The sequence below is a fragment of the Pipistrellus kuhlii genome, unplaced genomic scaffold (assembly GCF_014108245.1).
Source record: "Pipistrellus kuhlii isolate mPipKuh1 unplaced genomic scaffold, mPipKuh1.p scaffold_m20_p_19, whole genome shotgun sequence".
NCBI classification, from domain to species: Eukaryota; Metazoa; Chordata; class Mammalia; order Chiroptera; family Vespertilionidae; genus Pipistrellus; species Pipistrellus kuhlii.
The window spans coordinates 12,688,451-12,705,888 of NW_023425504.1; the positions used below are offsets into that span (position 1 = coordinate 12,688,451).

The following is a 17,438-nucleotide window of genomic DNA, read 5'->3' on the forward strand; positions in this document are numbered from 1 at the left end:
AGAGGGAAAGGGGGTGGGGAAGGAAGAAGAGGGCAAAAGAGAGATAAACGGGGATGAAAAGAGACTTTACTTTGGGTAATGAGTGTATGATGCAAAAGTAAAGCCCAGATACAGATAACCTAGAACCACAGATTCAGTCAATAAACACAGAAATAATAAAGAGTATAATTTCAGATAGAAGTAAATGCTGTGAATAAACTAACAGAACGTATGAAATAGTGACTGATGATGATGATGATGGGAAACTAGTGCAGATGATATTTTATTGAGTTGTACACTTGAAACCTGTATGGTTTCATTAACCATTGTCACCCTAATAAATTAAATTTACAAAGAATTAAAAAGTAAAAGTAATTACAATAAAATGAAATGAATGTGAATGTGATATAGCCATATGATGGGATATTATCCAGTTATAAAAAGGAACAAAGGGGGAAAAATCAAATTTTAAAAAAAGGAAGAAAGTACTGATACATGCTATAACATGAATGAACCTTAAAACATTATGGTAAAATGAAATCAGCCAGTCAAAAAGGTCACATTTTCTATAATTCCATTTATATGAGATATTCAGAATAGGCAAATCTGCAGTAATAGAAAGTAGATTAGTATTTTCTTAGAGCTGGGGGAGATAGGGGAAATGAGGTTTCTTTCTGAGGTAATGAAAATGTGGTGATGATGATTGCACATATCTGTGAATATACCAAAAGCTACTTTGAATACGTTAATTTTGTCTACGGCCATACCACCCTGAACGCGCCCGATCTCGTCTGAATACGTTAATTTTATGATATGTGAATTAGTCCTCAATAAAGATTTTAAAATATATAATAAATGCTATGATAGAGAAAATGCACTAAACTATGCACACATAACCTAGTTTAACTATCAGGGAAGGCTTTTATAAAAAAGTAACGAGATCTAAAAATGAGCAGGAGCTAGCCAAGGGACTTAAGGTGGAGTGGGGAGCATCTAACAAAGTATATGACTTGGAATAAAAGTTGGGATGAAAGATAATCAAGTTCTAGAAATTGCTCAGTATATCTGGAATGCAGAATAAAAGTAGGAAAGATAAGACTGTGGAAGTAAAAAGACGTCAAATCATATAGAGCCTTGGATCAATGAAAATCCGGTTTTAAGATGGAGGTGACAATATGAGGTTTGCAGTTGCTCATTTCTATGTCAGAGATGAATGGATTATTACATCCACCAAAGTGTTTAGGGACTCTTAGAGATAAAATAACAAAGTATGATGCTATTATATGTCATGATAATATAGTTAAATTATTAAATTTAGATATCATAATATAGTTAAATAATTTTAATAGCAAATAAGTGGATCAGTAGATATAAGTAATATTAAAGGTTACTGACAACATGAAAATGTTTCCTCCAATATTACACAGGAGAATGGTTACAAGTACAAACTCTGGAATCAAGATAGGTCCTAGTTTAAATCCCAGAGCTGGCACATATTAGGTGTGTAACTTTGGATAAATACTTAGCTACTCTGAAACTAAAATCAGTTTTATAAAATGGGAAAGATATTTATCTACTCGATAGTGTTGATGTGAGTTAAAGGATATATTACAGTATGATACATAATAAACATTAAATAAATGCTAGCTATTACTATATTATTGTACCTTCTATCTCATCTTAACTAACATTCTCTACTTATCCTCACCTCCTATGTGTTTTTCTGTCTCTTCCAATTAGAATTACAATGTCATGAAAGGCAGGACTTTTCTGTTCACCAACCTAGAACAGTACCTGGCACATAAAACACAAACATTTTTGTATGAAATGAATGAATGATTAAACACACTCAATGCACAGCAATCTGGCTTTTGCAAACACTAACCTAGCAAACCTCTTCTAGAAATATTAAATCCAATAGATACTTTGCAGTCATATACTGGATCTCTTTATTTCATTTGACATTAAATAATTACCCCTTCTTGAAACTCATTACTCCCTTTGCTTCCATGATGTCTACTAGTATTCTCTTCTAAGTTTCCTCATATCTTTTGAACTATTACCTTTTTAACTCTTCCCTGAATTTCTCATCTGCCAAGGTCTTAATAATTGGCATTTCTTTCCTTAGCCCTACTCTTCTCTCTCAAAGTGATTGTCAAGTGGAAGGGTGAGCATGTGAGAAATAGCAAGGGGGGCTTTTGTCAAACTCTACTCCCCAGAGTCTGAGAATCACTGCCTCTAAATCACTATTAACAGAAGGAATTTTTTAACATTCCAGTGTGCTAGGAAGACAAAAATGTTGTGAACTCCTTTACCATCTCTCCTTGGTCTCCCCCTCACAGTTATGTAACACCTGTACACTACTGATTCCCAAGACTCTTAGCTACACCCACAAATTCTCCTTTGAATGAAGACTAATATATCCAAAGATATCCACTGTGTGTTCCTCATGAACTTCAAACTAAGTGCCCAAAACTCTGATGTCTCCCACAAAACCTGTTCCTCTTCCTGTGATGCCTCTGTCAATGAATGCCAGCACATGGTCACCACTAAAATAATATCTAAGGTCTTATTAGGATATTTCCAAATATATAGTAAAGCACTCAACATATGAGTTATTATTATTCACGATGCCAACATCTACAGGAAACCCATCCCAAACTTCCAAATTGGATTAAAATTTCCTCCTATAGATCCCTGAGTTTTTCACTTACCAAGCTGTGTTAATTATGTTTGTATATCTACAGTATACTATAATTTCTCTGTGCCTATTAAAATGTGCCTGATCGCCAAGACCAGTTTGGTTCAATTGATCAGAAACGGGTTCGATTCTGATCAAGGGCATGTACCTTGGTTGCGGGCATATCCCCAGTAGGGGGTGTGCAAGAGGCAGCTGATCGATGACTCTCTCTCATAGATGTTTCTAGCTCTCTATCTCTCTCCCTTCCTCTCTGTACAAAATCAATAAAATATATTTAAATAAATAAATAAATAAATAAAATGTGCCTGATCTATAATAGAAAGTTGTTAAACTAAGTTGAACCACAGAGAAACTATATGGCAATATCGTATTTTAGCCTCAAATTTGTTTTTGTAGAAATATTATCACCAGTGATTATATCATACAAAATTCATTTACAATATTCAACTATCTACAAGAATGACATAGTGGAAACTTTCAAAGCAAAACTGTGAACAATAGCACAATGCTGAACTGAAACTGAGTACCAGATTTTCTATCACAGGGTCTCTGTCTTGTTTGAAATGGGAAAATGTGGGATACATTAAGTCTTTTATATCAATTGTACATGGCGCTATTAATAAAAGTATCCTATAGTCACAAGCATTCAAATTGGAATACCATATTTTCCAGCGTATAAGACGACATGTTCTGTACCCGAAGCTACACTGTGTTCTAGTAAAAAGCCTGCTCAGATTGGCCAGAGTCAGAGAGGTGGTCTATTAAAAAAAGAAGTGGTATTGCCTCGGAAGTGGGGGGTAGTCTTATACAGTAAATATAGGCCTAAACCTATGTTTTAACTGTAAAAATTAGGGGGTCGTCTTATACGCCAGAAAATATGGTAATAATATTAAGGACCACTAAGCATCAGCAGATTGCCAAGGACACAGCTTTTCTACCTGGAAATTTCTCTGACAGTCTATTAACATATACATGATAACTCTTCCATCTTCAGAATTATATGGAGCAATTAAGAATAAAGCTTGAAAGAAGGTCTAAGGCAGTGGTTGGCAAACTCATTAGTCCACAGAGCCAAATATCAACAGTACAATGATTGAAATTTCTTTTGAGAGCCAAATTTTTTAAACTTAAACTTCTTCTAACACCACTTCTTCAAAATAGACTTGCCCAGGCCGTGGTATTTTGTGGAAGAGCCACACTCAAGGGTCCAAAGAACCGCATGTGGCTCGCGAGCCGCAGTTTGCCGACCACGGGTCTAAGACATCAAAGAAAATTAAAAATGAAATGCAAACCCACGGTGTGCATACCTTTAAAATACCATCCAAAGTACCCTTGTAGAGGTCCACATGTCCCACGATTGCCCTCTGGTTCATCATGCGAGTTCGAACCACATCAACTGGATTAGAAGCCAGAGCCCCAGCCAAGCCACATGTAAAACTGGAACTAAAAATGAAAAGTTCAAGTAAATAGACTGCCCTTCTTCCACTCATGCCCTCTAAACAGAAATGAGGGAAAACTTAAACGTACAACGAGTCAGACTCAGCACATAAAACCTGGCACTTGACCTTTCATTATAATTTAAAAAGAAAATATGTTCTAAAGAGATATCATTTAAAAGTTGTCCTTTTCACTTTTCAATCTGAAACTTTACATACCTTTTTTTTTTTTTTTCTTAAAGGGAGACAATTTGAAAGTCTAGCAAGATTCCTAAACAGGAAGTATCATACATCATGCATTAGTTATGTAGATTTTTCAAAACATAGAATCATATGCCAAGTGCATTTCAGTAGTAAAATATCATAAAAGTTGCAAGACGAAGAAAATGTAGGATGTGATGACTGGCAACAGTCTTCAGCCCAAAATAATGGTTTTGTTTCTCAGGCCCTATTCAATTTGACTTTTTTTGATCTCGTTGAGAAAAGTTTGCTTTCTGTTCTAAAATAAACCAAAGCAAGTAACAGATGAGCTTATTAGATATAGAGGCTGTGTACGAACAAATGCAAACACTGACAAAAATCCGACATGCTGCTGTATTAGATACTGCCCCAAGTACCAAAGCGCCCACATCATCTGGGATGTAGAATAAAGGTATCAATTCTATGAGGATTTCAGTGAGATTTTTTGTGTGTTGATAATATGGCATGAACACAACCTATCATACTTACACAAAATGAGTTAAAATTGTGTCTCCCATCACCCCTGACAATATTAAGTGCTTCTTCGTAATATCATAGACTGGTAGCTCTACTCCCACAACGATAGCAGCCCGCTGAGCAGTTGGGACGACACCCTATAAGACATGTGACATTAGACACCAAGAAAATACACAGGTGGTGTAGCATAAGTCCAAAAGTGAACAAAATAAATTGTGAGTTAAAAGGTGACAGAAAAATTCAAGTCTGGAGTTCAGACATCACTCTTTCAAATCAATGCCTACTACTGGAGCAAGTCTGTGAATTACTAAAAACCATTATATTGTACACTCTAAGATGGTGAATTTAATAGTATGTGAATAATCTCAATAAAGATGTTATAAAAAAAAAAATCCAATAAAGCCTTGAAGCATAAGTCAGTGGGGAGAGAAGTGCTTCTAAGTTTAATTTACAGAATTTCAGGATATGCAGAAAGAACACACTAGGATGTCAGGTGGAGCAGCTAGGGAGAAGGCCAAAGCAAAAGCAATATTTCCTTATAAGTCCTCCTGGGGCAATTTTACCAGAGTTTCACTCAACAACATATTACAGCTCACATTATTGTGCAGGGCTGCTAAAGCATTAAAAGTCATATTTTGAAGAATACTGACACAAGAAAATACTTATGATATAACTTTTAAAGAAGGCAAGACATAAAATTACACATAGTACTATTCTAACTTAGGCAAAAAGGTATGCACACATGCCAAATTTTTGTAGAAGATTAGAGGGAAATACACTAAAATATTTTCTTCATCTGGGATTAGGATAACAGACCAGTTAATTTTCATTTTTATATCTATATCTTAAAAATCACAATGAATGTTTTAGTTTTAGTTTTTAAAATTATTTATCTTTATTGTTGAGGGTATTATAAATGTCCCCATTATCCCCTCACTTTCCTTCTCCATCTGATTCCCACCCCACCCCAGGCCTTCACCACAAATGTTTTACTTTTATAAGTAAACTAGAGGCCCAGTGCATGAAATTCATGCAGGGGGGTAGGGCCTTCATCCCAGTCTGCACCCTCTTGCAATCCAGGATGCCCTCAGATGTCCAACTGATGGTTTAGGCCCAATCCTGCAACAGGATAGGCTCTAAACTGGCAGTTGGATAGCCCTCTCGCAATCCAGGACTGCTGGCTGCTGACTGTTTGCCGGCTTGCTTGCCTCATCACCCCTAACCACTCTGCCAACCTGCCTCATCGCCCCAACTGCCTCTGCCTGCCTGCCTGATCGCCCTTAACCACTTGCCTGATTGCCCCTAACCACTCTGCCTGCCTGCCTCATCGCCCCTAACAACCTTTCTGCCTCCTTGATCACTCCTAATCACTCTGCCTGCCTTCCTGATCTCCCCTAACTGCTTGTCTGCCTGCCTCATCACCCCTAACCACCTCTGCCTTGGCTGCCGCCACCACAACTTCGTCTGGAAGGTGATCCGGAATTACATGTGGAAGGTCGTCCAGAAGGATGTCTGGAATGACATCCAGAAGGTCGTTCAAGCACTAACTGGTTTGGCTCAGTGGATAGAGCATTGGCCTGCGGACTGAAGGGTCCCAGGTTCGATTCCTGTCAAGGGCATGTACCTTGGTTGCAGGCACAACCCCAGTGGGGGGTGTGCAGGAGGCAGCTGATAAATGTTTCTCTCTCACCAATGTCTCTATTCCTCTCCCTTTCTGTGAAAAATCAATAAAATATGTTTTTAAGAAAGGTTGTTTGGCTGTGCAGTCTAATTAGCATATTATGCTTTTATTATTATAGATTGTGTTCAAATGTCATTGAAAATTGAACATAACATACTATGGGGACAAATGCTTTCTGAAAGACCTGTTATATTATTTAATCATCTCTAAATTTCCTAACTCGCCCTAGCTGGTTTGGCTCAGTGGGAAGAACATCAGCCTGCGGACTGAAGGGTCCAAGGTTCGATTCTGGTCAAGGGCACATGCTCAGGTTGCAGGCTCGGTCCCCAGTCAGGGGCATGCAGGAGGCAGTCAATGGGTGATTCTCATCATTGGTGTTTCTATCTCTCTCTCCCTTTCCCTTCCTCTCTAAAATCAATAAAAATATATTTTAAAAAATTCCTAATTCAATGTATACAGTGGAAGTAATATAGCTGTGCTAACCCCATGTTTTATTCTGCTGATTGGGCTGACAGGCCCCAAAATGCCTTCCTCTCTGACCCGTCCATCTGCTCAACTCTGTTAGAAGACTACCTTTTCAGAAGACTACTTTGGTGAACACTAATGTCCCAAATTGGAGTCCATGGACTGAACTCAGACAAGTTTTGTTTCACCAAACAGTGTTTCTAGAAGGCTGAATAAGCTGTCAACATATTAAAAAACCAGGACACTTCACATAGAAATGCAGATTTCCAGCTTCTCTTGAAAGTCCAGAAAAATTGGCCACACTGATCTCACATCACACATGGCAACAATGAGCGGGGCAGGTGCTTTCCAGTTACCACAGTCCCCACCACTCTATCGTCTCTCCAAATCTGACATTAGTGCCAGTCACGCTTTTTTGTTGTATTCATACAGCTATTTCTCCCAATGGAGTAGGGAAGAAAGTGAAATGTTTCCAGTATCCATATTGTAATCAAAGCAGGGAAATAAAGCATAAACAAAGAGGACTATGGGTTTGAAGAAACATGCAAACAAATGTATTTCCCTTTGAAATAAAAAAATACAATTCTGTATTTTTAATATACAAATAACATGTCTTTGTCAAAAGACTACATAACACAATGTACATGCAATGGATGATGTAAGTAGCCTGGATCATAAAAGTAGCTATATTCAGTTCCTCAAAAAATTAAACATAAAATTACCATACAATCCAGCAATCCCACTTTTGGGTATATACATAAAAGAACTGAAGTCACAGTCTTCCTTCACCCTTGCCCATAGCACTATTATTCATAAAAGTCAAGGTGTAGAGCCGGGACCGGTTTGGCTCAGTGGATAGAGCGTCGTCGGCTTGGGGACTGAAGGGCCCCGGGTTCGATTCCGGTCAAGGGCATGTACCTTGGTTGCGGGCATATCCCCAGTGGGGGGTGTGCAGGGGGCAGCTGATTGATGACTCTCTCTCATTGATGTTTCTAGCTATCTCTCTCCCTTCCTCTCTGTACAAAAATCAATAAAATATATTAAAAAAAGAAAAAAGAAAAAGTCAAGGTGTAGAAACAACCTAAATGTCTATTAACAGATGAGCAGATAAACATACACAATAGACTACTATTCAGCCTTAAAAAGGAAAGAAATTCTGACGCATGTGACAACATGAATGAATCCGGAGGGGCACTATGCTAAGTGAAATAAACCAGTCACAAAATGACAAAAGTATGATTCCACTTACATAAGGTATCCAGTATAGTCAAATTCATAGAGACAGAACGTATAAGGTTGTGGGGAAGGAGAGAAGAGGGAATTTCTTAATGGGTACAGAGTTTCAGTTTTGCAAGATGCAAAGAATTCTGGAGACTGGTTGTAGAAAAATGTAAATGTACTCTACACAACTGAACTTGAAATCATTAAGATGGTAAAATTTTTAATGTGTATTTTATCATAACTAAAATTTTTAATTAAAAATAAAGTAGCTATGTTCCCCTGACCAAATCTTCAATTCTATTTATTTAGAATTCAATTCTTTCCTTTAGCTTTACTTTGTAAAAAAAAAAAAAAAAAAAAAAATTCTAGCTAGTTCCATTTTTTGGCTTTAAATTGAACTAATCAAAAAACAGCACCCTGCTATTATTAAAAAGCAAACCTTGCCGAAACCAGTTTGGCTCAGTGGATAGAGCGTCGGTCTGCGGACTGAAAGGTCCCAGGTTTGATTCCAGTCAGGGGCATGTACATTGGCTGCAGGCACATCCCCGGTGGGGGGTGGGCAGGAGGCGGCTGATCAATGATTCTCTCTCATCGATGTTTCTAGCTCTCTATCCCACTCCCTTCCTCTCTGTAAAAAAAATCAATAAAATATATTTAAAAAAAAAAGCAAACCTCAAGGATCATTAACGGATACCAAGACCATTAGGTGAAAGATTATTAGATAATAGGATACATGCATGATGCTAGAATATAACCCTACAGACTACTTGCTAATTGCCAATGGGGAAACAGCTTATCTTTTACGAAGGTGAGATCTAGTAGACATCATCTTACCAAGTAGTCAAACTTGACATCACTATGGGATAACCCAACATTATCTGACTGTTAGTATGTTGCATATGAAATACAGTCTTACCCATGAACTTCTCTTACCAAAAATGTTTAACAAGAATCTAATCAAGCCAACAGACTTAACTTCTAGTTTATAGAAAGTACAGAGGGAATATGAGGAATAATTCTATAAGAAAGCTAGCCTGGTCTCATCAGAAAAGGAAATTTGAATATGGGCTGGATGTTGGGTATTAGGGACTTACTGTTAATTTTTTTAGGTATGATGATGGTATTATTATTATTATGTAGGAGAACGTCCATATTTTTAAGAGATATATAAGGAAGAATTTAGGGGAATGCCATGATGTCTGAACTTTCCTTTCAAATAGCTTAGCAAAAAGAAAAAGGGTATATACACATTCATAAATAGATAAAGCAAATATGGCCAAACTTTAACAGTCATTTAATCCAGGTATATAGGTATTCATTGTTCTATTCTTTCCATTTTTCTGTATGTTTGAAATTTCTGTAAGAAGAAGTTGGGGGAAATTATAAAGGAAGACAAAAAAAAGCAAAGTTCTCTTTTTTAAAGAGTCTATTAATAGAATTTACCTTCTACTCTCTCTGCATATTCTACTAGTAGTCTTACTTAATATTAAGTGGTTAAAATAGGATAAATCATTACAGGAAAACAACAAAAAAAGAAGTATGGATAGAAGACTGAAAGATAATAAGACAAAATGTTAAAAGTTATTATTTCCAGCTAGTGGGACTTGATATATTTTTTTTCATTTATATATTTTCTCAATAGTTTATAGTACATCTTTTATCTTTAAAAAGATTTAAAAAGATTATTTTAGGCAACAACTTTAGAACGTAAGCATTATAGAGGTATCATGAACAAACATTGCTGTGTCAGTACAAAACTGGTAAAAATAGATATTGAAGAACTAACTCGCTGTAAATTTGAACAAATCAAAATGCTATCTCAAATAATGTAATATCTTATCTCATATACACAACCCCCAAACATTAAGTAGAAATAAAGACAACTGATCAATTCTGGTCCTTTCATAGGTGATAAGGAGCTTCTTACCTTATTTGGGGGGTTACTAAGAATCTTACACAGTATGAGATGACAGTTCACAATTGTATGACTTTATATATAAAAGGTATTCTTTGCAAATTATAAGAACTGAGTATACAACAATATCAGGAAAAGAGTACTCACCCTCCACAGGCCCTTGGTACCTTCTTGCTGGTATATATCAATGAAACTGCCAATCATGCTGCCTTGGAACAAGCTTCCTTGAGCCTGCATTCGAATCTAAAATAAGAAGAGGTAAACATTTTGTTTTGACTGAGAGAACAAAAATGAGATACTTTACTCATTTAAAATTTAAGAAAACCGTTTTTGGCAATTAAAAATCAGGCCCAGCCGGCATGGCTCAGTGGTTGAGCGTCAACCTATGAACCAGGAAGTCACAGTTCAATTCCCAGTCAGGGCACATGCCTGATTGTGGCTTAATCCCCTGTGTGGGGCATGTAGGAGGCAATGCGTCAATTATTATCTTTCATCATTGATGTTTCTATTTCTCTCTTCCCTTCCTCTCTGAAATCGATAAAAAAATTTTAAAAAGGGAAAAATGAACTTGCTATTATTATGAAGTTAATGACTTAAACTATATATAGAAAGTATCCATAATAATAAAAGCGTAATACACTAACTAGACCAGACATCCTTCTGGATGACCTTTCTGATAAAGCTGGGCTGTGAGGGAAGCCCAGGTCCTGGGTGCCTGCCTGGGGCCTGAGAGAAGCCTGGGTCTCGGGTGCCTGAGGCCCGGAGGGAACCCCAGATCCTGGGTGCGGGTGGCTGGAAAGAAGCCCAGGTCCCAGGTGCCAGAGGGAAGCTGGTGCCAGTAGCCAAAGGAAGGAAGGCCTACTCTTGCATGAATTTCATGCATTAGGCCTCTAGTATCTTATAAAGGTGATTTTATCAGCCTCACATTTCTCATATGTAGGTCTATCATTTCTGGAGTTAAAAGAAAACTTGAGGAAAAGAACAAGCACCCAGTGTAGGTAAAAAAAAAAATAATAATAATTCACTTAAAATGTGAGTAATTTAGTGAAAAATTAAAACAGTCTACATGTCAAAAACCACAAAGGGCCGGGACCGGTTTGGCTCAATGGATAGAGCGTCGGCTTGGGGACTGAAGGGCCCCGGGTTCGATTCCGGTCAAGGGCATGTACCTTGGTTGCGGGCATATCCCCAGTAGGGGATGTGCAAGAGGCAGCTGATCGATGACTCTCTCTCATTGATGTTTCTAACTCTCTATCTCCCTTCCTCTCTGTACAAAAATCAATAAAATATATTTTTTTTAAAAATAAAAAATAAAAAAAGTAAAATAAAATAAAAAAATAAAAAAACACACAAAGGATTGGCTACATAAGTTTATGGTGCATCCATTTAATGGAATACTGTGCAGCCATAAAATTATGTTGTAGAACAATATTTTGACACTGAAAAAATGTCAACAAGTAATTGCTAAATAGAAAAAAACAGGCTACAAATCAGTATGTATGCTATATAATTTTTATTAAAAACATGTGCTCTTAAAATAAGCCATATGCACAAGAGAGTGGATGAACATACACATGCAAATGTTGACCATGGTTTAAGTCTGAGAGATGAGGCTATCCGTGAGCATTTTTTCCCCTTTTTGCTTTTTCTGCCTCCCACTTTTTTCTATATTTAACATGCACTGCTTATGTAATTATAAAAAACAAAAATGTTTTAATGTAATTTTATGCTACAAGACATTAAACTGAATTTTATTTGTAAAAAGCATGATACTATATTCTGCAAACGAAGAAAAATCAGCCTGCTCTTATTATGAGAAGAGCACAAGAAAGGAGATAGAGCACTCTCGCACACAGAATCACAGGAGTGTGCCCTAGCCAGTTTGTTTCAGTGGACAGAGTGTCAGCCATAGAATGACTTGTCCCGGTTTGATTCAGATCAACGGCATGTATCTTGGTTGCAGGCTCAATCCCGGCCCTGGTCAGGGAGCATATGGGAGGCAACCAGTCAATGTGTCTCTCTCACATTAATGTTTCTCTCTCCCCCCTCCCTCTCACTCTCTCTAAAAATCAATGGAAAAATATCCCCGGGTGAGGATTAACAACACACACAAAAAAAGAATCACAGGAGTCATCACTAAATACTAGTGCCCCAAATGTAGCTCTGATTTTCATCAAGCAAAATTCTAGGTTTTCATATATATCATGTAACATCAACATGTCTCTATGTAGAAAATCAACTGCTATAACTAAAGGTTGAAATAAAAACCTAAACCAAATTATATCAGAATAGAAATCACCACAAAGACAAGCTGAAACCACAAATATCGTATGACTAGTAGCCCTGCACAGGAATCCATTCATGAGTAGCTCGCTGCCACGCCCTCCTGTAGCTCTCCACCACTTGTAGATTGGTCATGACATTACAGTGTAACAGATAATTAGCATATTCCTCTCTTATTATATAGGATAAGTACAAGTTTTCTTTAAGGAGATGATTCCTGAGCAGGTCTGGGACTAGGGTGGAGCAACAAGCAGGGCGCTTCCCTCAGGCACAAAATGTAGGAGGAAAACACAAAAAACTTCAGTAATCCAGATACATAACATCTTAATGAAACATTTTTTTTAAAATCAAAATTAATGCACAAAAACCAATAATAAACCAAATATCAAAATTGCAACTAAAATAGGATCCAACATGGTGGGATTAAGGTGAGGCAAAGAAGATTAATTGTATAAAATATTGATATGCTATTCACCATTAATTTTTTGCATTCATCTTAATTTCTGAAAAATATTGCATAAAAACATTATCTCTTGATTACTGAGGTTTTGGTACCTCCTTACATTTTGCAATCAAAGAGATTGCCTTACTTGTCTCGTCCTAGTCCTAGTCCTATTTCTAAGAAGCCTTGAAGGATAAATTCATAAGGAACGAGGGAAAAGCAATTGAGGCAAAAACAGAACTATATGCACAAAAGCGAAGAAGCAACACAAAGTAAATCAGAGAAAGAGCTATCCAAGGATAAAAGGATTGAACAGCCCAACTGGGATTGTAAATCTTATATTGTTACCATCACACTCTAAGTTTGTGATCTGGGATTCTCACATATATGTTATCATATATTTAGTGCTTTCAATTAATCATAATCTGATCCATCATACATTTAAATAAGTTCAATAGAAAATGTTTGCCTTTTAATGAGATAAAATAAGATGATTTATATTAAAATAAACGTTTCATTCTGTATTTTGATAAAATCTGAAAGCAATCCATATTTTGAAAACTCAGCACCACTAACCTATATTGTTCTTATTCTGAATTCAGAAGATCCCAACACAAGCCAAAATATACATACCATTTCAAAGCCAAATCTCACTCTTCATAGAAATATGGATAAGCCAGGAAAAGACAGAAGCATTATAGACTTAAGGTACCTCAATTAGGTACTAGAAGAGGCTTTTCCAAAAACTACATTTCAATTTATTCCCTTGTTCGGTTCCCCAGGTTACACCACAGGTCAATATACCATACTAAGGGGTATATTGGAAGGGGTAAGGGATATGCCTTTCTTTTGTAAAGTGGGGAAAGGACTATTACATATACAAGTTCTCTCTCAGATCACTTTTAGAAAAGAGTACAAATGGAAGTAGGGGATCTTGAAATTAATTTCCTTAAAATTGCACAGCCCTTGGAAAGAACCTATGAAAGGTTTCAATATTCTATTTTGAAGACCAATGGATTAATGCATACCTTAACAAACTGACTACTATTTATTGAGCATCTGCTACGAACAAGTACAATGACAGGCGCTTTATACTAATATATACGTATTATCTATAACCCTTAACAACCATATATGATTAAGTACTGAATTATCTTCATTTTACAAATGAAGCAATTAAATGATTGACCCAAAGATTTACAGCAGACAAGTGACAGAGTGGGGAATCTAAACCCAAATCTGATTCAAAACTCATGCTCTTTTCACATCACACTGCACATCCAATGTACCAGACCTCTCTTACCTTTAGTACATCGGTGGGATTGGCTATAGTGGAGGATATCACTCCTGACACTACCCCACAGATCATATTAATTAGAAGAGTTTCATCTGTAAAAAGGAGGGGGGAGAAAGAAAGAAAGAACGAAATGTCTGCTTGTGTTAGGTACCAGTTTCTAAGAACAGAGCACTGAGCTATCAGAGGAAGGGAAACTTAAGTCAGAGAAATGACTGTAGAAATGAACTACAAAGCTTATGAAAGTGAGCACATATTTCTAGATCTCAAATCAGTACTGAAATGTATAAAAATTGCAATACATAAATCATTTTCTAAACTATTTCTAAAGAACACTGGGACATGTTCTATTATTATATGTAACTGCTAATTACACACACAAATTCAAATGTGGTATTTTACCTTTCAATCATTTCAAACCTCTAAAGAAAACTATTTTAAGTCTTTCTGGAGAATCATTAACTCAAAAGACTCAGGACTGAATGTTAAAAGATAAATGATGACTCACTTATTATATGGAATCTAATGAACAAAATAAACTGATGACCAAAATAGGTCCAGAGGCATGGATGCATGGAACAGAATGACAGATCTCAGTGTGGAGGGGATGGGAAAAGATTAACCAAAGAACACATGTACCTATACATAAACCATGGATCCAGACAATAGTGTGGGGAAGGCCTGGAGTGGGGTGGGGCTGGGTAGAGGGGGGCAAAAGGTGGTGAAATGGGGGACATCTGTAATACTGTCAACAATAAAAAAAAGTTTAAAAGACAAAATCTTTGCCCTAGCCAGTTTGGCTCAGTGGACAGAGTATCTGCCTGTGGACAGAAGGGTCCCAGGTTTGATTCTGGTTAAGGGCACGTACCTCAATTTCAGGCTCCTCCCTGGCCTGAACCTGGTCAGGGCATTTGCAGGAGGCAACCAATCGATGTTTCTCTCACATAGATATTTCTTCTTCTTCTTCTTCTTTTAAAATATATTTTATTGATTTTTCAGAGAGGAAGAGAGAGGGACAGATAGCCAGAAACATCGATGAGAGAGAAACATCGGTCAGCTGCCTCCTGCACACCCCACACTGGGGATGTGCCCACAACCAATGTACATGCCCTTGACTGGAATCAAACCTGGGACCCCCTCAGTCTGCAAGCTGACACTCTATCCACTGAGCCAAACCGGTTTCGGCTCATATAGATATTTCTGTTATTTCCCTCTCTCTTCCACTCTCTCTAAAAATCAATGGGAAAATATAATATCCTCAAGTGAGGATTTAAACAAACAAACCAAAAAAAGACAAAATCTTTGTCTAATAGAAAAAATTATCTAAATATTGTGATTGGCCTTAATATCTACTAGCCTCAATATCTACTAGCCTCTATTTGTTTACAGGAGGTTTCTATAATCAAATATGAAAAATTAGTCATTTGGAACTAAATCCCCTACTACCAAAAGCAAAACAAAAGAGAAAAAACCCACAGAGCCCCTGGCCAGATGGCTCAGTTGGCTGGAACATAATCTATGCATCAAAATCTTGCAGGTTTGATTCCTGGTCAGGGCACATATCTAGGTTGCAAGTTTGATCCCCGGTCAGGACACATACAGGAGGCAACCTATTGATGTTTCTCTCACATAGACTTTTTTTCTCGCTCTCTTTCCCTCTAAAATCAATAAAAACAGTCCTAGTTAGTTTGGCTCAGTGGACAGAGATTGGGCCTGCAGACTGAAGGGTCCCAGATTTGATTCCAGTCAAGGGTATATGCCTGGCTGTGGGCTCAATCCCCAGTAGGAGGCATGCAGGAGGCAGCCGATCAATGATTGTCATCATTGATGTTTCTTTTCTCCCTCTCCCTTCCTCTCTGAAATAAAAAAAAATGTTTAAAATATAAATAAATCAATAAAACCAATAAAAACACATCCTCAGATAAGGATTAAAAAAAAAAAAACAGAGCATATTTTTCTGAAGTTAAAATTTAATCTTCACCATGAAGAGCCCACAAACAGAAACTAGGTAAACCCAAGTGAACAATCGTGAAATGAAATTACTTTAGGAAGAGAACCCTCAGGATCCTCAAAGAAGAAGCTCCAGAATAAGTTGATTTACTAAAGTGATTCAAAGTCCACTGCTAACCAAAAGGCCCTCCAGCTGTCTCCAACCATGCAACAGTTCCAGGCCTGTAGTAAAATAACCATTTAGCACAGCATCAGGCTGGAAATGTTACAGAAGCAAATACAGGGTCATAGAATACTGCTGAATGCAGATAAGGTGGCCCTAGATACATCAGAATCTAGAATAGCCTAAAATTACTCCACCTAAGAAACGTTTGTCAAAATCAGCAGCTAGAGAAGTCCTTTATAGTGGAAGTCACAAGAACAGCATTAATTTTCTGGACAAGCTTATTCCACATTCCCTCTGTGATGGCCAGAAGCCTTTGTTTCCCTTTGATAGGAAAAGGGACAGACTTGAAGAGCAGATCCCTCTAACACATTTTCACCTCTGTAAGAATTAATCCCAAATCAGTACCAGCTCACTGTGTCCTTGCAATGACTGTCACCCATTCTCACCCAAAATGAACACTTTCTTACTAAGCATGATTTCAATAATCCCCTTGAGTATTACCCCAAAGAAAATAAAGAGTTTATACTGACCTTCTAAACGTTCTACAAATAATTTCTTCAAGCTTTGATAAATGCCAATTTTAATGGTGCCATATGATGCCTGTCTTAGTAAAGCAGGAGCAATTCTGCCCAAAAAAATCGGAGGGAAAGTCAATTATACTCAACACGAGCTTGCAAATTATACATGTCTAGACAGCCTACTCATTTCCATTAGCTATCTCATTCCACCCAACAGCCAATATATATATTTTTTCAAGCATTCATGGAACCAAGAGAGCAAATTAGGGTACTAAAAGAAACCTCAACAAATTTTTAAAAATTGAAATCATATAGGTTATGTTCTCTGGCCATGATGGAATTAAACTAGAAATCAAGAAGGAAAATGCTTCAACATTTAGAAATTAAACAGCATACTTCTAAATAATCCATGGATCATAGAAAGTCTCAAAGGAAATTTTAAAAATGCATAGAACTGAATTAAAAGGAAAAATTCACCCTTTAAAATATGTGCCATGCAGCCAAAGCAGAGCTGAAAGAGAAATTTATAACACAAAACACAGATTAGGAAAGAGGGACAGCCTCAAATCAATCATCTAAATTCTAGAAAAACCCAAAGCAAGCAGAAGAAAATAATAAAGAGCATAACTTAATAAAACTGAAACAGGAAAATTGAGAAAATCAATGAAAC

The 17,438-nt window shown here is 37.0% G+C and overlaps 1 protein-coding gene across 7 annotated transcripts in view; it reads right to left on the reverse strand.

Annotated features, from left to right (window-relative positions):
• Positions 1-17,438, reverse strand: part of SLC25A14 (solute carrier family 25 member 14) — a 34,431-nt gene that overhangs the window by 7,009 nt on the left and 9,984 nt on the right. For 6 of the 7 annotated variants that reach the window (XM_036443407.2, XM_045583528.1, XM_036443409.2 and 3 more), the window contains 5 exons: positions 16,781-16,875; positions 14,144-14,229; positions 10,263-10,358; positions 4,846-4,970; positions 3,988-4,123 (listed from right to left, as the gene is read on the reverse strand). In XM_036443407.2, coding sequence (XP_036299300.1) covers positions 3,988-4,123; positions 4,846-4,970; positions 10,263-10,358; positions 14,144-14,229; positions 16,781-16,875 — 538 coding nt within the window. Of the gene's footprint in view, positions 1-1,687; positions 1,774-3,987; positions 4,124-4,845; positions 4,971-10,262; positions 10,359-14,143; positions 14,230-16,780; positions 16,876-17,438 lie in introns of all 7 variants that reach the window. The other variant, XR_006742008.1, reaches the window with a different exon arrangement.